Raw genomic sequence first — 22,073 nt, forward strand, 5'->3', positions numbered from 1 at the left:
TTTTGTTTTTTGTTTTTTGTTTTTTGTTTTTTGTTTTTTGTTTTTTGTTTTTTGTTTTTCGAGACAGGGTTTCTCTGTGTAGCTTTGGAGCCTATCCTGGCACTCGCTCTGGAGACCAGGCTGGCCTCGAACATACAGAGATCTGCCTGCCTCTGCCTCTGCCTCCTGAGTGCTGGGATTAAAGGCGTGCGCCACCAACGCTCGGCTAAAAGTTCATTCTTATAGCACATGTCAGTATTTTATTCCCATTTATGCCCATTCCACTTCATGGCTAAGCTATGTCTTATCTGGGTATTCATCTTTTGATGGACATTCTTTTTCTTTTTTCTTTTTTCTTTGGCTGTTAGAAATAATGTTGCCATAAGCATTTATGCACAGTTTTTTTTTTTTTTTGGTGGCCAGATATTTTCATATGCTCATGCATATGTCTATATATTTACACCTATATAAAGTATATAATCATATATCATAGTTTCTATTTCTAAAAATACTCGGCCTTTTATTGGGCCCTCTTCTAGTCTACTGATTTGATAACTGTTCTACCGCCTAGGCTCTGAATTTTAGAGCTTGTAATCGATCTTACTGTGTAAGCTGGTGCCCTTCAATCTCTTCCTGGATCTGTGTCATCTTACTGTTTGGTGAAGTTGATGTCCCTCTTTCTCCATCCTTGTTCCCTTTCTCTCTCTTTTCCTCTCTCCCCCCTCCCTCCCTTCCTTCATGCTGGTGGTTGAATCCAGGACTCCATGTTTGCTGGTCAAGTGCTCTACCACTGAGCTGTAGTTCTTTCTTTTTTTAAAAGAAAAGTTTAGTTGGTTTTGTCATGTTTTGTTCTCCACTTGAACTTTAATGTAATTTTTAGATGTCCTTTTCCTCCTTAAACAATTCTTTTGAGATTTTAGTTGGAATCCCCTTGAATTTTAATTAAAATCATAATTAAATTTAAAATATTTAAAAATTGTAGTAACTTAAATTTTTTGTTTATTTTATGTGTATGGGTGTTTTTCCTACATGTATGTTTGTGTACCAGGTGCATGACTGGTGCCCTCGAAAGCCGGAAGAGGGTGTTGTATTTTCTGGAACTGGAGTTGTAGATGGTTGTGAGCCACAGTGTGGGTGCTGGGAACTGAACCTGGATACTCTGGAAGAGCAGTGTTTTTAACCACTGAGCCATCTCTCCAGCTGCTGTAAATGGCTTTTTAGTATTTTGTTTTTTACTGAAACATTTCACACTGATGGAAAATTTTGTTAGTATAATGAGACTCAGGGAAGGAATTAAGCACCTTCTTGATTTTTTAATAGGTAAAGGTGTGTGCCACCAAGCCTGACAACCTGAGTTTGATCCCTGGGATGTGCATAGTGGAAGGACAACCAGCTCTTCCAGGGTTTTGCTCTGACCTCCACATGTGCTGCTCGAGCATACACTTACACACACACACACACACACACACACTAACTCAATAAATGTGAAAAATAATTGTCACTATAGTTTTGTTGTTGTTGTTTGTTTTTTTGAGACAGGGTTTCTCTGTAGCTTTGGAGCCTGTCTTGGAACTCGCTCTGTAGCCTAGGCTGGCCTTGAACTCACAGAGATCCACCTGCCTCTGCCTCTGACTACTGGATTAAAGGCATGCGCCACCATCACCTGGCTATCACTGTAATTTTTAAGTTATTAAATCTGAGGGGGCTGGGAGATGGCTGGGTAAAATGCTTGCAGTGCAAGTGTAAGGATCTGAGTTCAGATCCCTCGCACCCATGTAGAAAACAGTCTTGAGAAGTGGTGGCATATGCTTTTAATCCCAGCACTCAGGAGGCAGAGGTAGGTGGATCTGTAAATTCAAGGCTAACCAAAAAATATATAGTGATACCCTGTCAAAAAAAAAAAAAAAAAAAAAAAAAAAAAAAAAGCGGAGGAGGGCGGGTGGCAGGCATGGTGGCATATACCAGCAATTCCAGTGCTGAGAAGGCGGAGACAGCAGGGCCCCTGGAGCTTGCTGTCCTGTCTTAAGTAACAAGGTGGAGAGTGGTTGAGGGAGACCCTTAACATCACCTCTGGCCTCCATGTGCACACACAGGTATGCACAGCTGCATGTGTGTCATACATAAGCATAAGTGTGTACATATGTACAAATAAATATTTTATAGGGTTATGGTATGCCTTTATTTCAGGTAAATTAACACACATTTATTTATTTATCTATTTATTTATATTTTGGTTTTTTTTGAGATAAGGTCTGTCTGTGTAGTCCTGGCTGTCCCAAAACTCACTGACCAGGCTGGCCTGAAACTCACAGAGGTCCACCTGCCTCTGTCTCCCAAATGCTGAAATTAAAGGTGTGTGCCACCACACCTAGAGTAGATTAATATTTAGATTGAAGTATTCAATAGTATTGTGTTGGGTTCCTAGAAATTTTAAATTTCAAAATAATTAAATTTCCTTTAAGGTATGGCAGATTGTGTGTTGGCCCTTGGGTTTGAGAAGATGGAGAAGGGATCTGTTGGAGTAAAAGTGAGTCTCATTTATTATTGCTTTGGGATTGTTTTACCTTTATGAGAAAACTGTCCATCTGATCATTAAAAATAGAGTCTGTAGTAAGCAGCAGAGAACATGATTTGATTTTAAAGATACATATATTTTAAGATTTATTTGCTTTTATTTCTTTGCACAAGCGTGTGTGTGTGTGTGTGTGTGTGTGTGTGTGTGTGTGTGTGTGTGTGTGTGTGTGTGATTCCATGTTACTTGTATTTGGGTGTGTAGAGGCCAGAAGAAGGTATGGGATCCCCTGGACCTCCACAGCCCCAACAAAGCTCCGGCCTGCCCATGGTGGCCTTCCTCCAGGCCTTCACAGCCCCACCTAAGCTCCGGACTCTTGTCATGAATTCCAGTTTCCCACTCAGTTTTTCTGCTTTTATAGCATCATTATTTGCATGATAATTGAGTCTCCCCATTTGTCCCTTTTCTCCCCCAATCTAAATGCCTGATGAGCAGAATCTTAAACTGACACATTCATGCCTTTATTACCTGCATCTTGAATGGTTACTGCTGAATGTGGATAATGAACATTTGATAAACATTTTTTCTTATTCACTGGTGGAGAGATGGCCCAGCAGTTAGGAGCTCTGCCTGTTCTTCTGGATGCATTTGAATCACGGCCTCCTGGGGGCACCAGGCACACACAAGGTACATAAGACATACATGCAGCCAAAACACGCATACATATAAAATAAAATATTTTTAAAACCTAAGGAAAAAGACTTAAATTCACAAGTATTTGTTTTGTGTGTGTGTCCTTGAGTGGCTTCACATGGCAAATGGCATGAAAGAGGAAGTCAGAGAACAACTTCCAGGAGTTGGTTCTCTTGTTGACCCATGTAGGTGCTGGGGGTCAACTTAGGTCATCAGACTGTGTGGGAAGAGTCGTTATTTGCTGACCCATCTCCCTGGCCCTGTAAGCAATTTCTTAAAATAATTAATAAGCCAAGCATGGTGATCCCAGCACTCGCAGGCAGAGACAGGAGATCTCTGTGAGTTCCAGGCCAGCCTGGTCTACAGAGTGAGGTCTAGGACAGTCAGGGCTATATAGAGAGACCCTTTCTCAAAACAAAAACAAAACTTGGGAGAAAGAAAAAAAATAATAGCCAAGGTCTCCTGTATCCCAAACTAGCTTCCGATTTGCTATGTAGCTAAGACTAGTTTTAAACTCTCGGCCCTCCCACCTCTACCTGCCAAGTATTGGGGTGTGTCACCATACCCAGCCTCTCATGTTTTCCTGGGACAAAGTATTTCTTGATGATTTTATTCACATTGAACATTTTTTGTTTACTGTGTTCTCAGGATAAGCAAATGTCTTGGCAATAGTATAAGTTACACGAAACACGTTTATATTAGCTGCTCATTAAATTTTATTTTTTTTCTCTTTAAGTTTCCAGATCGGACCAATCCAACTGACAAGCATGTTGATGTTTTAATCAATAAGTATGGATTGTCTGCCCACCCACTTGCTCCACAGATGTTTGGGTGTGCTGGAAGAGAGCATATGGAAAAATATGGTATGTTAAAAAACACCCTTTAGAGCAGGGATCTCAACCTGTGCATCATGATTCCCTTATGTGTTTGTGTGGGTGTGTCACACCACATGGGTCACCTAAGAGCATCCTGTGGATCAGGATGCTTTTTATGATTCATAACAGTAGCAAAATTACAGTTATAAAGTAGCAACGAGTTGCTTTATGGTTGGGGGTCACCACAGCATGAGGGACTGTATTAAAGGATTGTGGCATTAGGAAGGTTGAGAATCACTGCTCTAGAGGCTGGATGTGGTGGCACACACCTTGAATTCCTGCACAGAGGCAGCTGAATCTGCTTGAGTTCGAGGCCAGCCTGGTCCACATAGTGAGTTCCAAGCCAACCAAGGATACATTGTGAGCTCCTGCCTCAAAGTAACAACAACAGCACCGCCTTCCAGGCTTATTACTAGTTACATTCATGTAATAAGAAATAACAGGTATTTGTCAAGGACATGTGGAAGAGACTGGGATATATAAGATAAAATAACTTTTTAAAAGTTTATTTATTTTTAATGCATATGGGTGTTTTTTGTGGGTCTTAGTCTGGGCATCACATGCATGCTTGGTGCCCTTGGAGGTCAGGAGAAGATATCAGATCCCTTGGAACTGGAGTTACAGGTGGTTGCCACCCATTATAAGGGTGCTGGGCATTGAACTTGGGGCTTCATGAATGGTAGGCAAGCATTCTACAATTGAGCTACACTCCAGTCCCTCCAGGGGCTCTTTTATGAGGATACTAACCCTGTTCATGAAGGGCCTTCCAGCTAATATTAGCATTGATTAGATCTCAATGTGTGAATTTTGGTAGTGACATCAGCATTCAGTTCACTTCCTCCCTCCAAAGGCCCCATCTCCCAGTCATTGAGGCCAGGTTTCAACGTTAGAATTTAGGAAGGAGGATATTAGAAAGATCTTTGAGGTCCTTTGATAATGTTACAGATGAGGGCTTATCATCTCATTAGGAAGTATATCCATTAACTTACTGTGTAGCAAGGGTGGTCATTCTTAGTTGTTCATGTGTTTGTATTTATGGGTGCTGGCAGGTGACTGCAGCACCTTGCTCACTCAGGCTCTGCTCTTCCTACTGGACAGCACTAGGGATTGAGTCCACCAAGCCTGGCTTTCAGTTTTGTTTTGTTTTGTTTTAAATATGAAAACACTCTTGTCTTAACTAATGCTAACAGAAAAACACTAAAGCCATCTTGATAATACCCTCTCTCTCCAGTTATGGTAAGCTTGGTAACACAGGTGGGCAGAGTAGAGGATATCAGAAGTGTTAGACGTTGCTAGTAGACATGAAATGGTAATCTAGCAATTCCTCTTCTATGGATGATCTCCTGGCTTTACCTGCCAGTGTATGGAAGGTGTTCCTATGTGGTTAATATCATAGCACCGTGTGGAGAAGATTCCTCAGTAGAGCACTGGGTTAAGTAATCAGCTTGGGTGTTTTTTTTTTTTTTATTCTATTTAGAAATCTATATCCCATATAAGGTCATAAGGAATTTTGCATCAAATTGTTTGAATATCATACAGACCTTAAGTTCCCTCGCTTTCTAGATAACGAATGTGACCAGATTACAGTTTTGTTTATTTATCATTCTTTGTGTGTGTGTGAGTGTGAGAGTGGCTACTCATGTGCCACTCCCTGCACGTGGATGTGGGAGGGTGACTTCTGGAGGTCAGTGCTCACCCTCCACCTTGTCGAGACAGGCTCTTTCTTCTCGATTCTGCCTTGTGCTGTGTGCTGCGAGATAGTGGTCCTTGGGCTTTCAGGTGACTCTCTTGCCTCTCTTATAGGTTCGTTGTGATTATAGGTATGAGCTTCTACATCTGGATTTTAATTAGGTTCTGTGTATCAGACTGAGGTTGTGAGGCTTGTGTGGCAAGCTCTTATGCCCACAGACTCATCTCTCTGGCCCAGTAATTTAAAAGTTGAAATTGCTCATTGTAACGATAAATCTTTCCACCAAGCTGCCTGAGCCCTGCTGCCACATGGGCAGCAAAAATAACACACAGAGACTTATATTAGGTACAATGCTGCTGGTCAATGATTAGGATTTCTTAATCTGTATATTTTATAAAGACTTACCTGATCAGACGCCAGTGGCAGGCATCTTCTCTTGCTGGGATCACATAGTGGCTCCAGAGCAGGGAGCAGGAGGAAGAGAAAGAGAGTGATTTCCTGCTTGTCCCTGCTTATATTCTGAGTCTGCCTGCTATGTCACTTCCTGCCTGGATCACAAGACTTTACTACATTTCCCAGAATCATCCTTGACTCCTAGTCCCACCTAACATGCTGCTTCATTGGCCAGACAGTACTTTATTCAACAACCAATAAAGATAAACATACACAGAAGGACATCCCCCATCATTCCATGGCTGTCAGTTGAGAGATTATCAGATTATCAGTTTTGAAAGATAGATTTTTCACTTTTAGACTTAGGGACTTAGGAAGAGTTGTTGCCCTATATGGCTTTCAATTTCTTTCTTTCTTTCTTTCTTTCTTTCTTTCTTTCTTTCTTTCTTTCTTTTCTTTTCTTTTCTTTTCTTTTCTCCTTTTTTTTTTTTTTGAGACAGGGTTTCTTTATGCAGGCCTCGTTTACCTGGCCATCCTGGAACTCACTCTGTAGACCAGGCTAGCCTCAAACTCAGAGATCTGCTTGCCTCTGCCTACTGAGTGCTGGGATTAAAGTTGTGTATCACCACTGCCTGGCAGCTTTCACAGTTGTCTTGAAATAATTTCAGATTTCATGACAGTGTTGCTCAAAACAAGTACAAAAAAATGCATAGTACCTTGTTTTTAGATCATTTATATTTTGCTATCCTTATTTTTTTTAGTATCTTTTATCTATAGTATTAATGTAACTTAAATATTTGAGATCAGGCCAAGAGTAATGGTGCACACCTTTAATTCCGGGCCAAGCAGGAGGATATCTGTGAGTTCAAGGTCAGCCTAGCTAGGGCTACATAGTAAGATCCTGTCTTAAAAAAAAAAAAAAGAGTAAATTACAGACTTTCACAGCTAAATTATAATAATCAAAATCAAAAAATTAATATCAAGTCAAGTATATCAATGTCTGTGTCTGAGCTATTGTAGAGGACTTGCTTGATTCCAGGCCTTCAAAGCCAGCCTGGACGCTATAGCAAGACCTCAGTCTTCCCCTACTTTAAGACAAAATTAGTTAATCTTAATGTGATACAAATACCATTTTCTGGTTCCAAAGCCCCTCATGATTGTGTCATTTACTTTTCTTTAAAAAATTTTAAAAAATTGGTAAGTGGTGGTGAAAGCCTGTAATCCCAGCACTTGGGAGGCAGAGGCAGAGGCAGAGGCAGAGGCAGAGGCAGGCAGATCCCTGAGTTCAAGGCCAGCCTGGTCTACAGAGTTCCAGGGCAGCCAGGGCTACACAGAGAAACCCTGTCTTGAAAAACAAAACACACAAACAAAAAAAAAACATTTACAATTTAAAGTTTTATTTCTAGAGGCCTGAGAAAATGGCTCAGGTAAGAGCACTTGCTGTACAAGCATAAGGACCTGAGTTCAAATCCGTGGGACCCACACATCACACATATAGCACATACATGTGTACTCACAAGTAAATAAAAATTTAAAAGTAAGTCCTTTATTTCTGTTATAGGAACTGTCTTTGTACTGTTTTCCTTCAGGCTGCTCTTGTTACCCCAAAGGTCTGTGGTTGGGATTTGGCCCTTTTTTATGTGTTTGTTTTTCTTTTTTTCCTAACGTACAGAGATTTTGAGGTTTGGGCATCATTATTTTTCTGGTTTTGCTGATTATATGGTATTCTCCACTCATGCTTTTCCTTCTTGTTTGTATTATTTTTGGAGGCTTTAGAGACAGATGCAGCAGCTTCCATTGGCCTTGGAAATCCTGGGACTGGTGTATTTTTAAACTTACATGTTTTCTTAAATTTTATATTACTTGGGATAGCTTAATAAGTTTTCTAGTCTAAAATTTGAAATAATTGAATTCAATTTTGTTTGTTGGGAGGATCTACCTGTAGCCTGGGCTGGCCTGGAGCTCACTGTGTAATCCAGCCTAGCCTGGAATTTACGAAGTCCTCTTGCTTCCATCTCCCTCCAGAGTTCTGAGGTTATAGGCATGAACCACTGCTTCTTAGAATTTAACTTGATAGAATCAGCAGATTTTTGTGGTTTTAGAATTTGATTCTAGAGGATTGGAGTATTTTTATACTAAGCATATTCTTTGAACAGTTAATTCTTTTAAAAATGGGAACATTTTGTGTGGGGTGGTGGCTCATGTAGTTAAGGATGGCCTTGAACTCCTGATCTTTCTGCCTCTGCTTCCCAAGTGCTGGGATTACAGGTGTGTTCTTCTTTGCCTGGCAATAGCCAAAAAACTTAATTGGCAGTTCAAACTTAGTGGTCATTAGCCTTTAATTGGGGTCAGGCTTAAGAAATAAGTGGTAAGTGATTGGCAGAATTGGCAGAATTGGCAGAATTCTTTTCTAGGAGATGTTTTATATGTGAAATTGGATTCCATGGAAAGCCACAAAGCCCTGTCTGGAAAACAAAATAAAACAAGAAACAACCAACTAAAAAACTCCAAACCAAATCAGAAATAACAACAATAAATCTTCAAGTCTGTCTCCCAATAGTTTCTACCCATGGCCTTTATTTTATTTTACTTTATTTTATTTTGAGACAGGATCTCATCCTTGGTTGACCAGGAATTTGAAAGTGTAGAGACCCTATTTCCACCTCCTGAGTACTGAGATTAAAGGCGTGTACCACAGCATCTGGCCCTATTTAATTTTATATTTTGAGACAACGTTCAGTGTAGAGCAGACTGGCCTTAAATCTTGATCCTCCTTGTTTCCACTTTCTGTGTGTTGGGATTACAGGTGTTTGGCACCACTCCTTGAAAACAATGTAAGTCCTGTACTGTGGCCACAAACCACACTGTCAAAATTCACCTAGTCTGTAGTTAAATAGAATCGCAGAAATGAACCTATTCCATAGTGTCCTTTGCCTAGGTTGTTTGGGCTTAAAAAATAGAACTGGGAGCCAGACAAGGTGACACATGCCTTTAGCCTCTGGAGGCAGAGGCAGGCAGATTTCTTTCTTTCTGTTTTTTTTTTTTTTTGTGTTTGTTTGTTTTGTTTTTTTGTTTTTCAAGACAGGGTTTTTCTCTGTATTGTTTTGGAGCCTATCCTGGCACTCACTCTGTAGACCAGGCTGGCCTCGAACTCACAGAGATCCGCCTGCCTCTGCCTCCCGAGTGCTGGGATTAAAGGCGTGCGCCACCAACACCCGGCCTCAGGCAGATTTCTTTAAGCTTGTAGCTATCATACTCATCATATTGAGTTCCAGGCCAGCCAAAGGCTAAACAGTGTGACCCTGTTTCAGAACATAAACCAAAACAAAGCAAAACAAAAAAAGATGTGGAAAGCATGTATTGATTCACTGGCTGTAACTTTTCTAAAGATCCTTCTGTGTCATAAATGGAAGTTGTTCATGTTTATCAGGCCATGGAGGATGTACCTCACATACCCACTCTCTCTGGGCCTTGGGGACATCTGGCAGGCACTGGGCCACTGCTGGCAAATACTTTCCAGCTAAGCACAATGGCTCCAGACTGTATTTTCTAGTTTTGAAATTGAATCTTAATTATATTAAATAGAATAGACAGTTTGAACTGTTTTTATCTCATATGTCTCTTGATTCAAAATGCATGAAATACTCAGATTTGGTTATCACAAATGATATGAGTGATTGCTGTCTTTAACCCTAATATCAGTGCAAGAGAAACTATGGAAATATTTAGCAAAACACTGAGTTCTGCTGTGACATTTGATAATGAGCCGAAGAAAATAGCACATTGATTGATGTTTGCTTTCTCTGCAGGAACAAAAGTTGAACACTTTGCAAAAATTGGATGGAAAAATCACAAACACTCAGTTAATAACCCGTAAGTACTTCAGAGACATGGCATGAAAATCTGATCTATCCTACTGTGTAATAAGCAATTGTATCCTTGGAAAACAAATGTAAGATCTCAAAGATATTAGCTTGATGTTCTTTTTTTTTTCTTTAAGATTATTTATTATGTCTACAAGTGTTCTGCCTGCATGTTTCCCTGCAGGCCAGAAGAGGGCCCCAGATCTCATTACAGATGGTTGTAAGCCGCCATGTGGGTGCTGGGAATTGAACTCAGGACCTCTGGAAGAGCAGCCAGTGCTGTTACCCACTGAGCCATCTCTCCAGCCTGGATGTTTATTTTATTTTTTTTTATAGAAGAAAGGCTTATTCCCAAATCATACTTTGTCTGCTTTTGCCATTCTAGTTCTTGGCTTATTTATGCTTAAAATACCATTAAAGCTTAATGGCTATTTATTTATGTTTGGAGGGTTGTTTGTTTGTTTTTGGAGATGGGAGACAGAGTCTTCTGAATCAGCTTCCTAAGTGCTGGGATTAATGATTCTTTGAAATAAGAATAAGAGAGGCTTTAATGATTCTTTTAAATAAGAATGAGAGTGACAGGTATTAAAAAATTTACTTGGGGCTAATGATATAGGTTAGTGCTAGAGATTGTGATTAGCATATATGAGGTCCTAGGTTCATTTCTTTGCACAGCAAAAAAAATTGTTAAATTAGTTTTATAACTGAGATGAATTTCAGTCACTTTAGTGCTATTAACTTATTCTGGAAGAACAATATAATTATTTATATCCTAAAAATAATCAGAAGAAAATGGTATCAGTTGTATTCAGATGTGTTGTCCACCAGCAATCCTGTGAATGCTTAGTGGTTGATATCCTGAACTCAGTGTTTGCTGGGGAAAGTGGTCCATGGGAACTGAACTGATGCCGCATAACTGGAATCGCTATAAAAGCAATGCCATGCATGTTGGATCATTTTCTTTTGCCAATAACACCATATCATAGATTGGATGAGTTATAAAGATAAGGAATTTTGTTTTGTTTTTTGAGACAGGGTTTCTCTGTGGCTTTGGAGGCTGTCCTGGAAGCTAGCTCTTGTAGACCAGGGTGGTCTTAAACTCACAGAGATCCACCTGTCTCTGCTCCCCGAGTCCTGGGACTAAAGGTGCGCGCCACCACTGCCCGGCAAAGATAAGGGATTTATTTTGCCTTGTGGTTCTGAACATGCAAGTCACAGTTCTACATCTCACAATGACATTCTTCCTCTTCCAATTTCTCCTTTCCCCTCCTCCTTCTTTTCCTCCTCCTCCTCCTCTTCTTCTTCTGGGCTTTTCTGTGTAGCCTGTGCTGTGACTGTCCTAGAACTCACTCTGTAGACCAGACTGTCTTCCTTGCCGCTGCCTCCTGAGTGCTGTGATTAAAGATATGTGCCACCATGTCCAGCTTGATAATGGCCTCTTGTTGACAGAATTCTAAGGAGGTACAGGACAGTGTATAGTGAGAGATTAGGGTCATGTATGTAGATATGTTTCTTCTGGTCTCTTGTACTTTTTATAAAGCCACCTGGATTCAATCATGAGGGCTCCCCTTTGATGACCTTGTCTAATCCACATCACCTCCCAAGGCCCCACCTCTGAACTCTATAGTCAGATTAGTTCTTCCCTCCTTTTCTATTCTTCCTCCCTGCTTGCTTCATCCTGAGGAGTAACAACAGTTTACTTATTTCCTCCTCCTAGATTACAAACTATTTATTTCCTCCTAGATTACAAACTCCTTGAGGGCAAAAGCCATTTCTTATCTCCGTGTCCTTAATGCTTAGCACAGAGGTAATCAGAAAATTGTTTTTCAACTATCTTTGCCACATTTACTAAATGGAGACCTGTAATAGGGACGTTTTTGTTTCATACACAAAAATCATTCCATGGGGCTGGAGAGATGGCTCAGAGGTTAAGAGCACTGACTGCTCTTCCAGAGGTCCTGAGTTCAATTCCCAGCAACCACATGGTGGCTCACAACCACCCGTTATGATATCTGGTGCCCTCTTCTGGTGTGCAGATGATATACATGGAAGCAGAATGTTGTATCCATGATAAATAAATAAAATCTTTAAAAAAAAAAATCATCCCATGTTTGTACTTCCTCACACTGTTGTCAGCTTTCTTGGGGCATACGGAATTCGGTCTTGTTTCTTTTTGTGCCGCTGTAACAAAAACAATTTAAGGGAGATTCTACTTTGGCTCACACACAGTTCCAGACCCATCACTGCAGAGAAGTCACAGCCGCAGGAAGTTGAGGGAGCTGATCCCATCCCATTCACTCACCCCTTTCTGATTTCCAACCTGGGAGGGAATGTGATCGGCTGCTTCAAGCTTGCCGCCTTGACTTCCCTGCCATAATGGATTATACCTTTAATTGTGAGTTAAAATAAATCCCTTTCCCTCATTACTTCTGTCAGGTTATTTTATCTTAGCAGCGGGAAAAGAAACTGGGACAAATTCCATCCCTAAGATCCAAGACAAATTCCATCTTTTATAGAAAACCTAAGGCTATTGGGAAAGTCCTGGTGAATCCCATTGCTCATGTGCTAAGTTTAGACTCCTTTAGATGATGTATGGTAGCTGCCTCCTCTTCCTCTTCTGTTGGGAACACGAGGTCCTTGTGCCCACAGATTTCTGGGGAAACCAGGAATGTTAAGGCCCCAGGATTATCCTTTCAAAGGGAAAGATGTAAAACCTGTTTTTCTAGAAGGCTAGGAATTGGAGGTGATTAATAGCCTGGTAATCTGTTGGACCATGACATATCAAAGTCCTACAACCAGGACTGAAGGTGGCTAGTAATCTAAATGACCTTTACATTAACAGTACAGCCACGGTTCCCCTGGCTCCCACAACCAAAACCGGAGGTGGCTAATAGCCCACATGACCTCTATAGTATCTGTATGACCAAGACCATGCCAGACCCTTCCCTAGGCCCTTAAGCTAATACAGGTAGCCTCTCTCTCGAACCCATCTTCTTAGAAGAAATGGCATGTACTTTGAGCTAAGTTTCAATATAGTTATTGCCTCCTTGTGTATCAGGGATAGTGTTACACCTGGAAACTCTTTAAAAATTTTATTGTGTTTAAATATGCTGGCAATAGACTGCCTGGCATCAGACTTTCTAGAATTTTTATCCAGTCTGGCAGAGTAAGTCAGACTGAACCAATTTTTCATTTTCACCTCTCCATGGTTTGCATCCCTGCCTGACCTGACCCTTGCAGGGACCTCTTACTACTCTCCTTCTCTTCTTTCTTCTTCTCTTCCTTGCCATCTTCCCCCATTCTGTTTCAGGCAGTGTACTTGGGACAGAGTTACCATGCAGGGGAGATGCTGGCAGTGACTATTAGAGCTAGGGCGAGCCGACTGATGTCTGTAAGGATGTGTAGAACTGATATCCTTGTCTTTAGTTCTTGGAGAACTACTAAAGATGCTTCTGATTTCCTGGAATGTTGAGGTATTAACAGCAGTGCATGTTTTGTCCTTCGGGACTCCAAAAGGCAGAGTCTGGCTTCTCGAATGAGGCAGGAGCATCAGGAGTACAAGGTCTTTCACACTCAGTTACTTATCTTGTTTGAGGCCAGCCTGGGCTCCATGAGATCCTACCTCCAAAAGAGAAAAACAAAACAAAACAAAAGAAAACAAAAACCCTCAAATCCTATTTTTGAGCACATTCCCACAAAATATAAGGCTATTGAAAGGCTGTGAGGATCTGTGGTAAGCAGGAAAGACTGGGGCTAGTCTATGACAACTGAGCCTTTGCACTTAGTTGGACATTTCTCCTGGTTGGCTCCACTTAGGTTCCTACAGGTACATCAGAGCCACTGGGTCTACTCTGACTCTGTCATTTCCCTCTACCCTGGTTTCCACTGTTCTTCATCACGATCACTGACATCAGCATATACCTTGCTATCTAAGATAGAAAGCTAGAACATCGTTGACTCTACCTCCCACAGGGTTCCATATGTAGCTGGGGATGACCTTACAGGTTCTGCCTCCTTACGGACTGTCTTTGGAAGTTGTGCCTTTTCTTCATCTAGTTTCCCACACTAGGCCCTTTCATTTCTTGACCTAATTACTCTCCCCCACCTCTTTGCTAATTTGCTTTAGGTAATGTCATTTTTCTATCCCTTTTACATACCAAGTTTTCCTGCTGAAATACGGATCTTACAGTGCCATAGCCCCGTTTAGTACCCTATTCCTCACTGTTTTCAGTATGAAATATGGACACCATAAAATGGGCTTTTCTGCTCGAATCCTGGGTCTTTCTCCTGTCTCGCCTTTTTCATCTTGCCTCTTCACACCCCCCCCCAGACTTCAAGGCCTCCTGCCTGTCTCCATGGACTTTTTCACCCCAGGGTGCTCTGCATCTGCTGCCACTTCTGCCAGGAATCCTCTGTTCCTTTGTTAGTTGTTTTGGGGCATCTGGATTTAATGCACAGTTGTGTGCTCCCGTACCACCCACATAACATTTCTGTCATAGTATGTATTGTATTATAAATATTAGAACAGAATGTCTTTCTTTACTGTGGAAACATACAGAATATCTTGAGGGTAGGAACTGTAGCCATGTCTCTTTGCCTAGCATGGGATATGACTCAAATAAGGTAGTTCGTGAAAGTTAGTCATGGTCAAAGTTAACTTTGTTTATTATGGAACCTGGAATATCACATGTGCTGGGCCAGTGATTTTTTCTGTTTCTTTCCTAAATAGGGTCTCATGTAGCCCTGGCTGTCCTTGAACTGGACATGTATCTGAGAATGGCCTTGAGGTTCTGATCCTCCTGCCTCTACATCCTAATTGTTAGGATCACTAGCATGTGCCACCATGCCCAGTTTATGTGGTGCTGGGAACCCAGGGCCTCATACTAGAAAAGCACTCTAGCTGGGTGTGGTGACACAGGCCTTTATGCACAGAACTCAGGAGGCAGAGGCAGGTGGATCTCTGTGATTTAGAGGCCAGCCTGGTCTATAAGGCAAGTTCCAGGACAGCCAGAACTATATAAAGAAACTCTGTCTTAAAAAGCAAACAAACCCACCCCAACTCTACCAGTTGAACTATATCCCTAACCAACAAGTCATTTGATTTAAAAATTAATTAATTTACTATTATTGTGTGCTATGTGCATGATGTGTGTGGCATGTGTATGGGGTTCAGTGAACAACTGTGGAGTCAGTTCTCTCCTTTCATCTTTATATGGGCTCTGGGTATTGTACTCATGTTACCAGATTTGAGTAGCCAGAACCATTACCTATGCCATCTCACTGACTCCAAGTCATTTAACTTTAATGACTAGTATTTTATAATTGACCAGGGGAAAAAATAAGGTGTTCTGTTCTATAATCTAACTGGTGTTAACACCAGCTGGGTACATTGTTTCTTGGGGCTGGCATGTCAGCTTCTGTCCTTCAGGAGACTGACCTCACTTCAGATGCCTGATGCTGGTAGCTGACCAGCCCACCACACTGCTGGCTCACTGGCTACAATCCAGGGGTTCCTGTGACCCCTCCTCAGGCTTATGATTCTAGAATAACATAGAACTCAGGAAAGTGCTGTGTTTGTGACTATAGTGTTATTATATAAAGGGCATGGTGGCATATGCCTGTTATCCCAGCAGAAGGGTCAGAAGTTTAACGTTATCCTTGGCTACATAGCAAGTTTGAGTCCAGTCTAGAATTCATGAGATCCTAACTGGGAGAGTCTCAGTGTAGAGTTTTTATGCTCTCCCGATGGAGAGGGGCTATTACCCTCACGGTTGCTTCCTTAGCAACAATGAGGGTAATAGTATCTAGGTGTTCCCACACCTTCTGTGTCTAAAATTTTTATTGGCGTTGTTATATGGGCATGCTTCATTAAGTGACTGGACACATGATTGAACTTAATTTCTAGACTTCCTCTCCTCAGCCAAGGATGAGCAGTTACACCTTGATCCTATGTGGTTGGTCTTTTTGGTGAACAGATATCTATCTTAAAGGTTACAAAGGGGGAAGTATGTGGTGCACACCTGCAATTCCAGCACTTAGGAGTAGAGGCAGGAAAATGGAGAGTTCAAGGCCAACCTGGGCTATAATGAGAGAGAGGGGAGGGACAGGGAGGAGAAAGAAGAGTGGGGAGGAAGTGATTGACTAGGGCCATGCTTCAGCCATCTTATTAGCCCGACAAAGCCAGTTCTGTTGCTTAGGAAATGGTTTTAGAAGCTCTGCACCTAGAATCCATGACAAAACCCAGGCAGGTTTTATTGCTGCTGTTGTTGAGACTGTTTCAAGTAGTCTAGGTTGGCCCAGAACTCACTATGTAGCTGAGGATGACCTTGAACTTCTAAACCTCCTGCCTCCTCCTGAGTTGTAATGCCAAGTATAGTTAGTACCAAGCATAGTGTTAGTTCTGGGGTTGCAGGCATGTGCCACCATTCCCAACTAGGACAGACAGTTTTAATATACAGCATTACGATTTTGGAGTGGGTTTTTTCCCTTTATTTTAAGATCTTCATTCAAGTGACTTTAAGGTTGAAACTTCTTAATGTAAGTTTATGGGTGGTGAAAAGAAAATTCACGTATTTTCTGTAACACCGGGCCAAGATATCTTCAGGAAAAATTACAGTTGCTTCCTTACGTCTTATATTTAGGTATTCCCAGTTCCAAGATGAATACAGCTTAGAAGAAATAATGAAATCAAAAAAGATTTTTGATTTTCTGACCGTCTTGCAGTGCTGGTAAGGAAAGCATGTTAACTTTTCCAAAACAAAACTAACTGCTCTCCCCCATGTCTGTCCCTCCGTGGGTAACTGTGGGCTCTGTGTAGCTTTCATAGAATTACCAGTATCACCTCACTTTGGGTTACCTTACCAATGTCGCCTCACTCAGGTTACTCCATGAGCATGTACCCCTATTTCCTGTTGGTGCTCTGAGGCAGATCCCCTTCTGTCATGAAAGACTATGTTTTACTTCTTCCTTCTCTAGTAATGCCTACTTGCTTTGGGTAGTCAGTGTTTATTCATTAAAAGTATGCCTTAGGAGGCCAGGGCAGCACCAAGGTTCTTGGAGCATTTGTTTTCCCTGTAGACTTCTAATACGGAAAAGTTTTCTCTGTGATAGATATGAAATGAAGGAATCATAGCTCTAATGATGCTCACAGTCACCTCTTGAAACTTGCCTGTCACTCTCTTGCCCCTCAAACATTGAGTTCTGTGTAGTCCTGTGTACATTCCTGGCTGAGCTCTGGAGACACTGTCTGGGATGCAGCTGAAAAAAAATGGTTCAGCTCTCACCTGTTAGTCTGAAGGACAGCCCACTTAGAAAATCCTTCCCAACTCATCGAGGGCCTCTTGTGTGTGCCACCTAGCTTACTGGGGATCTGTGTTGAGATCTCAAGGCTTATACCTCTGAACTTTTTAGTATCCCCATTCTATTCTATCTCAGCTTCCAAAAGAATTCCAGACTGAGCTCTCTGGGATAGAGCAAGGCTAGTGTGGTATGAGTCCATAGTAGGATCTTCACAGTACTAACCCAGGAAACAGCCTTTTAGTCCCTCTCCACAGAAAGTCTCCAGAATTTCCTCATGTATCAGTGGAGGCATATCCAGGATTCTTTCAGTGAGAACTTGGGGGAGAAACTGCAACCTGAGCATGAGGGGCATTTGAAGGCTTGCTAGAGGCTCAGCCTTGTTACCATAAATCTTTCTGCCAAAGGCCGCCGAGCCCCACCGCCATGTGTGTGCTTTACGCCAGCCGCCCTCCTGAGTGAGGGCCCCAAATAGTACACAGAGACTTCTATTATGTACAAATGCTGCTTGGCCAATGACTAGAATTCTCATCTGCTAGCTCAGCCTTAATTATCATAAATCTATATATTTTATAAGACTTATCATCGGACACCTTCCATTGGTGTCTTCCCTTGCCGGTGGATCACATCATGAATCTGGAGGAAGAGAGGAGGGGAAAAGGGGCCATTCCTGCTTGTCCTTGCTTAAATATGAGTCTCCCTGCTATGTCACTTCCTGCCTGGATCACCACTTCTCTACTACATTTCCCAGAATCCTCTTTGACTCCTAGTCCCATCTAACTTGCTGCCTCATTGGCCAAACAGTATTTTATTCAACAATCAATAAGATGAACATACACAGAAGTACACTCCCCATCACAGCCTCAGTGGGATGCATGTGCAATTTAACACCATGGAGAAGACTGTGGATTGGCCAGGAGACAAACTTGGTCTTCCCTCCCCTAGCTCCCAGTGGGAACCCCTAGGAGATGGCGTTGGAGTAAGTAATTATTTTCACTTCCTCCTAGTCCCACCTCAGATGGCGCTGCAGCGGCAATTGTGTCTAGTGAAGAATTCGTACACAAGTATGGCCTGCAAGCCAAAGCTGTGGAAATTGTGGCACAGGAGATGATGACTGACTTGCCAAGCACATTTGAAGATAAAAGCATTATTAAAATGGTATATTTGAGATTCACTTTTTAAAATCAAATTAAGGAAATATTATTTTAAATTGCAACCTAACATTTTATTGTCATTAGCTCTGGAAGGTACTTATGAGATCATGATCTTTAAAGGCTCTTACGTAGCCTATTGTCTTAGTTATGGTTTCTATTGCTATGAAGAGACACTATGGCCATGGCAACTTTTTAAAAAATATATATATTTTTTAATTTTTATGTGCATTGGTGTTTTGCCTGCATGTATGTCTGTGTGAGGATGTTGGACTTTGGAGGTATAGACAGTTGTAAGCTGCTATGTGGATGCTGGGAATTAAACCTAGGTCCTCTGGAAGACCTTCTTCAAAAGACCAAAAGAACAGCATGTCTACTAATTTAAAATACCATAGTCATGGCTCTTTCATAAGTAGCATCTGGTTAGCAATGTAGCTGAGGCTGGCCCTGTATTCCCGATTCTCCTTCCTCCACCTTCCAATTACAAGAGTGCACCTAGCCTGTCTCCTTCACAGATCCTTAAGGAAGGGTGTGGTACTCTTAATCACCGAGCCATCTCCCTGGCCTGACCATGGCAACTCATATAAAAGAAAACATTTAATTGACATGGTGGCTTACAGTTCAGAGGTTCAATTCATTTTCATCATGGCAGGGAACATGGCAGCATGCAGGCAGACATGGAGCTGGTTACATCATGATCAGAAGGCAACAGGAAGTGGACTGAGACACGGGGTGGTATCTTGAGCATATATGAGACCTAAAAGCCCACTTCTACAGTGACACTTCCACCAACAAGGCCTTACCTACTCCAACAAGGCCACAGGTCCTTATAGTATCACTCCCTTTAGGGGTCATTTTCTTTTAAATCACCACACCATTCCTTTTTATGTAATGCAGAATCAGCTGAGATTTCAATATATGTGGCATTTTGAGCTTTTGCTGTTATGCATGTGTCACTCTGTTACACTCCTTGGCCCCTTACTTACTCCTGAATGGATTTTTGGTTCTAGGTTGGCTTTGACATGAGTAAAGAAGCTGCCAGAAGGTGCTATGAGAAATCCGGCCTGACACCCAACGATGTTGACGTGATAGAGCTCCATGATTGCTTTTCTGCCAATGAACTCCTCACTTACGAAGCACTGGGGCTCTGTCCAGAAGGTAGCGTCTTTGAGGAGGGCTCCTTGCCTGTGTAAATCCCACTGAGAAGGCTTTACTTTCATCATTAAACAGTAGAATTCACTAATTGCCTTTTCCCTGCACGTTGGCTTTGCCACACTGTGCAAATTGGGATGTAAGAAGTTTTGGTGGGAGAGTTTTTAGGATATCCAATCTTGGGCAGCACCAACCCTGGCATAACAGAGCATATGCTTCACTTACATTATGCAAATCAGCACTTAGAGTGTACTGTTAGATTTTAAAGAGGATTTATTAGGTCTACAATCCCAAGTATTTTAAAATTGTGTTCAAATAAAGCTTTGAAGAAAGGGAAATAGAAAACCTAATAGGTGGGGTGTGAAGGGTCCCTTTTCTAAAGCATAGCGTTCCTAGTGTATGAACTGCAGTCACTAACACTTGATGGTCAGTTGTTTTCGCCTCAGGCAGGCTCAAGAGAATATAATTGTGTCTTATTAGTCTTAATTTACATATTCCTCATGACTAGTGACATTGAAAATCTTTTTATGTGCTTATTGGTCATTCATTTATTTTCTTTAAAAAAAGATTTATATTATCTTTAATTACGTGTATATGTGGGTACCTGTGTGTGGGTAAGTGAATGTGTGACTTCAGGTGCTCATTCATGGAGTCCAGAAGTCAGAGTTGGATCCCCTAGGGCTAGAGTTACAGCTGGCTGTGAGTCGCCCTAGGTCCCTCTTTTTATGGATCATGTGTCTTGGCTTTATATCTGTTTAAATCTCTGCCCTTTGGTTGTCTGTTATTTGTCTTTATTGTGATATATATATATATATATATAATATATATATATATAATATATATATCACATACATTCTCCATAATACAGGTCAATAGTAAACATTTATGTTGTGAACATTTTCTTCTAGTCCAAGAACATAGCCTTCTATGTCCATATGGTTTAGACTGACTGTTTTATTATGTTTCTGCTTATGTTCTGTGCTTTTTCTTCCCCATTGCCCTTCTGTCTTTTTTTTTACATTATTTGAACATTTGTCGTGTACTTTTTAAACATATCTACTGGCTTTTTGGCTTGATCTCTTTTCAAGATTTTTGTAGTTATTTAGTTGATGATTATTGTGTGTATTGTGGTGTGCACTTGGCATATTGCTGTAAGGAGGCCAGAGGACAGCATTATGGAGCTGCTTTTCCCTTCCCCCTTTGTATGGATTCCAGGAACACATTCAGGTCATCAGGCTTGAGTCATGAGCACTTTACCTGCTGAGCCATCCCTTCTTCTATTTTCCAAGTTCTGGCACTCTACAAAGTTAGCTACATCCTTAGCCCCTCTGTTTCTTTTCCTTCTCTAGAGGCTGTTAATAGGACAGCCTCGGCCCTGTTGGCATTTGAGCCCAGTTATTCTGTGGTAGAGCTTGTGCTTTTTAGGGTATTCAGCAGTGAGTGTTCTTGGCCTTTGACTCACAAAAAGCTGCAGATGCCTCCCACAGTTGTGACAACCAAAAATGTCTCTTGACATCCCTGTGGGTAAAACCTCCCCAGTTAAGAACTACTGCTCCAAGGTCCTGGTGTGTCTTTAACCTTCAGTCTTCTTGTAGTTAATATTGTGCCTCTCCACAGCAAGGAAGACACCTTGCCACCATATGAGCCCATTAACCGACTCCTCTTTGCCTCCACTGACCCCATTGTTGTAGTTGTCATATATATTGCATCTGCTTATATTGAAAATATTAACATGATGAAATAATTGTTGCTCTCATCATATTTTGAAGACATTAAGAGGAAAAAGTCTTTTATACTTACCTAGATATTTATAATTTTTATTACTTTCTTCATTCTTAAAGATCGTGTGTGTGTGTGTGTGTGTGTGTGTGTGTGTGTGTGTGTTACAGAATGCTTGTGGAGGTCAGAGGGCAATCTTCATGTTTGAGACAATGTCTTTCTCTTATTGCTCATGGCTGTGTACCCTACAAGCATCCAGAGGTTCTCCTGTCTCCATTTCCCATTTGCGGTAGAAGCACTGGGGTTAAATATTCATGCAGCACTGGGGTTAAATATTCATGCAGCACTGGGGTTAAATATTCATGCTGGGCGTTTACATGGGCTTTGGGATTTCAAATCCAGGTCCTCATGTTTGAATGGCAATACTTTACCCACTAAGCCATCTCTCAGCCCAAGACTGTCCTGAGCTGTCAGGGTTTTCTTCAGTGACAGGTTCCTGAGATGAGGACCAAAGGATGATAAATTTAAAAAGATCAAGAAAGTTTGTACAAGCATGGCTCATGCAAAGAGGTTTACTAAAAAGTACAGCATCTTATATATAATTTGCAGGGGGAAATGAACACAGTCAGCAGAGAGCTAATCAAACCATGTTGTACAAAAGGAACATAGGGGATTGCAATTACATCGTAGACCCAGCACACAGCATCCTTGAAACTGATAATTCTAGTCTCTTCTGGGGGAAAAAGCCAG

The 22,073-nt window shown here is 41.4% G+C and overlaps 1 protein-coding gene across 1 annotated transcript in view; it reads left to right on the plus strand.

Moving 5' to 3' along the window:
* Scp2 (sterol carrier protein 2) overlaps positions 1 to 22,073 on the plus strand; it is a 75,541-nt gene that overhangs the window by 16,301 nt on the left and 37,167 nt on the right. Inside the window, exons 5-10 of the mRNA XM_027402413.2 lie at positions 2,442 to 2,506; positions 3,921 to 4,047; positions 9,952 to 10,015; positions 16,647 to 16,733; positions 18,309 to 18,459; positions 19,463 to 19,610. Of these exons, the coding sequence (XP_027258214.1) occupies positions 2,442 to 2,506; positions 3,921 to 4,047; positions 9,952 to 10,015; positions 16,647 to 16,733; positions 18,309 to 18,459; positions 19,463 to 19,610 (642 nt within the window). The remainder of the gene's footprint in view (positions 1 to 2,441; positions 2,507 to 3,920; positions 4,048 to 9,951; positions 10,016 to 16,646; positions 16,734 to 18,308; positions 18,460 to 19,462; positions 19,611 to 22,073) is intronic.

Source organism: Cricetulus griseus, chromosome 2 (genome assembly GCF_003668045.3).
Source record: "Cricetulus griseus strain 17A/GY chromosome 2, alternate assembly CriGri-PICRH-1.0, whole genome shotgun sequence".
NCBI lineage: Eukaryota > Metazoa > Chordata > Mammalia > Rodentia > Cricetidae > Cricetulus > Cricetulus griseus.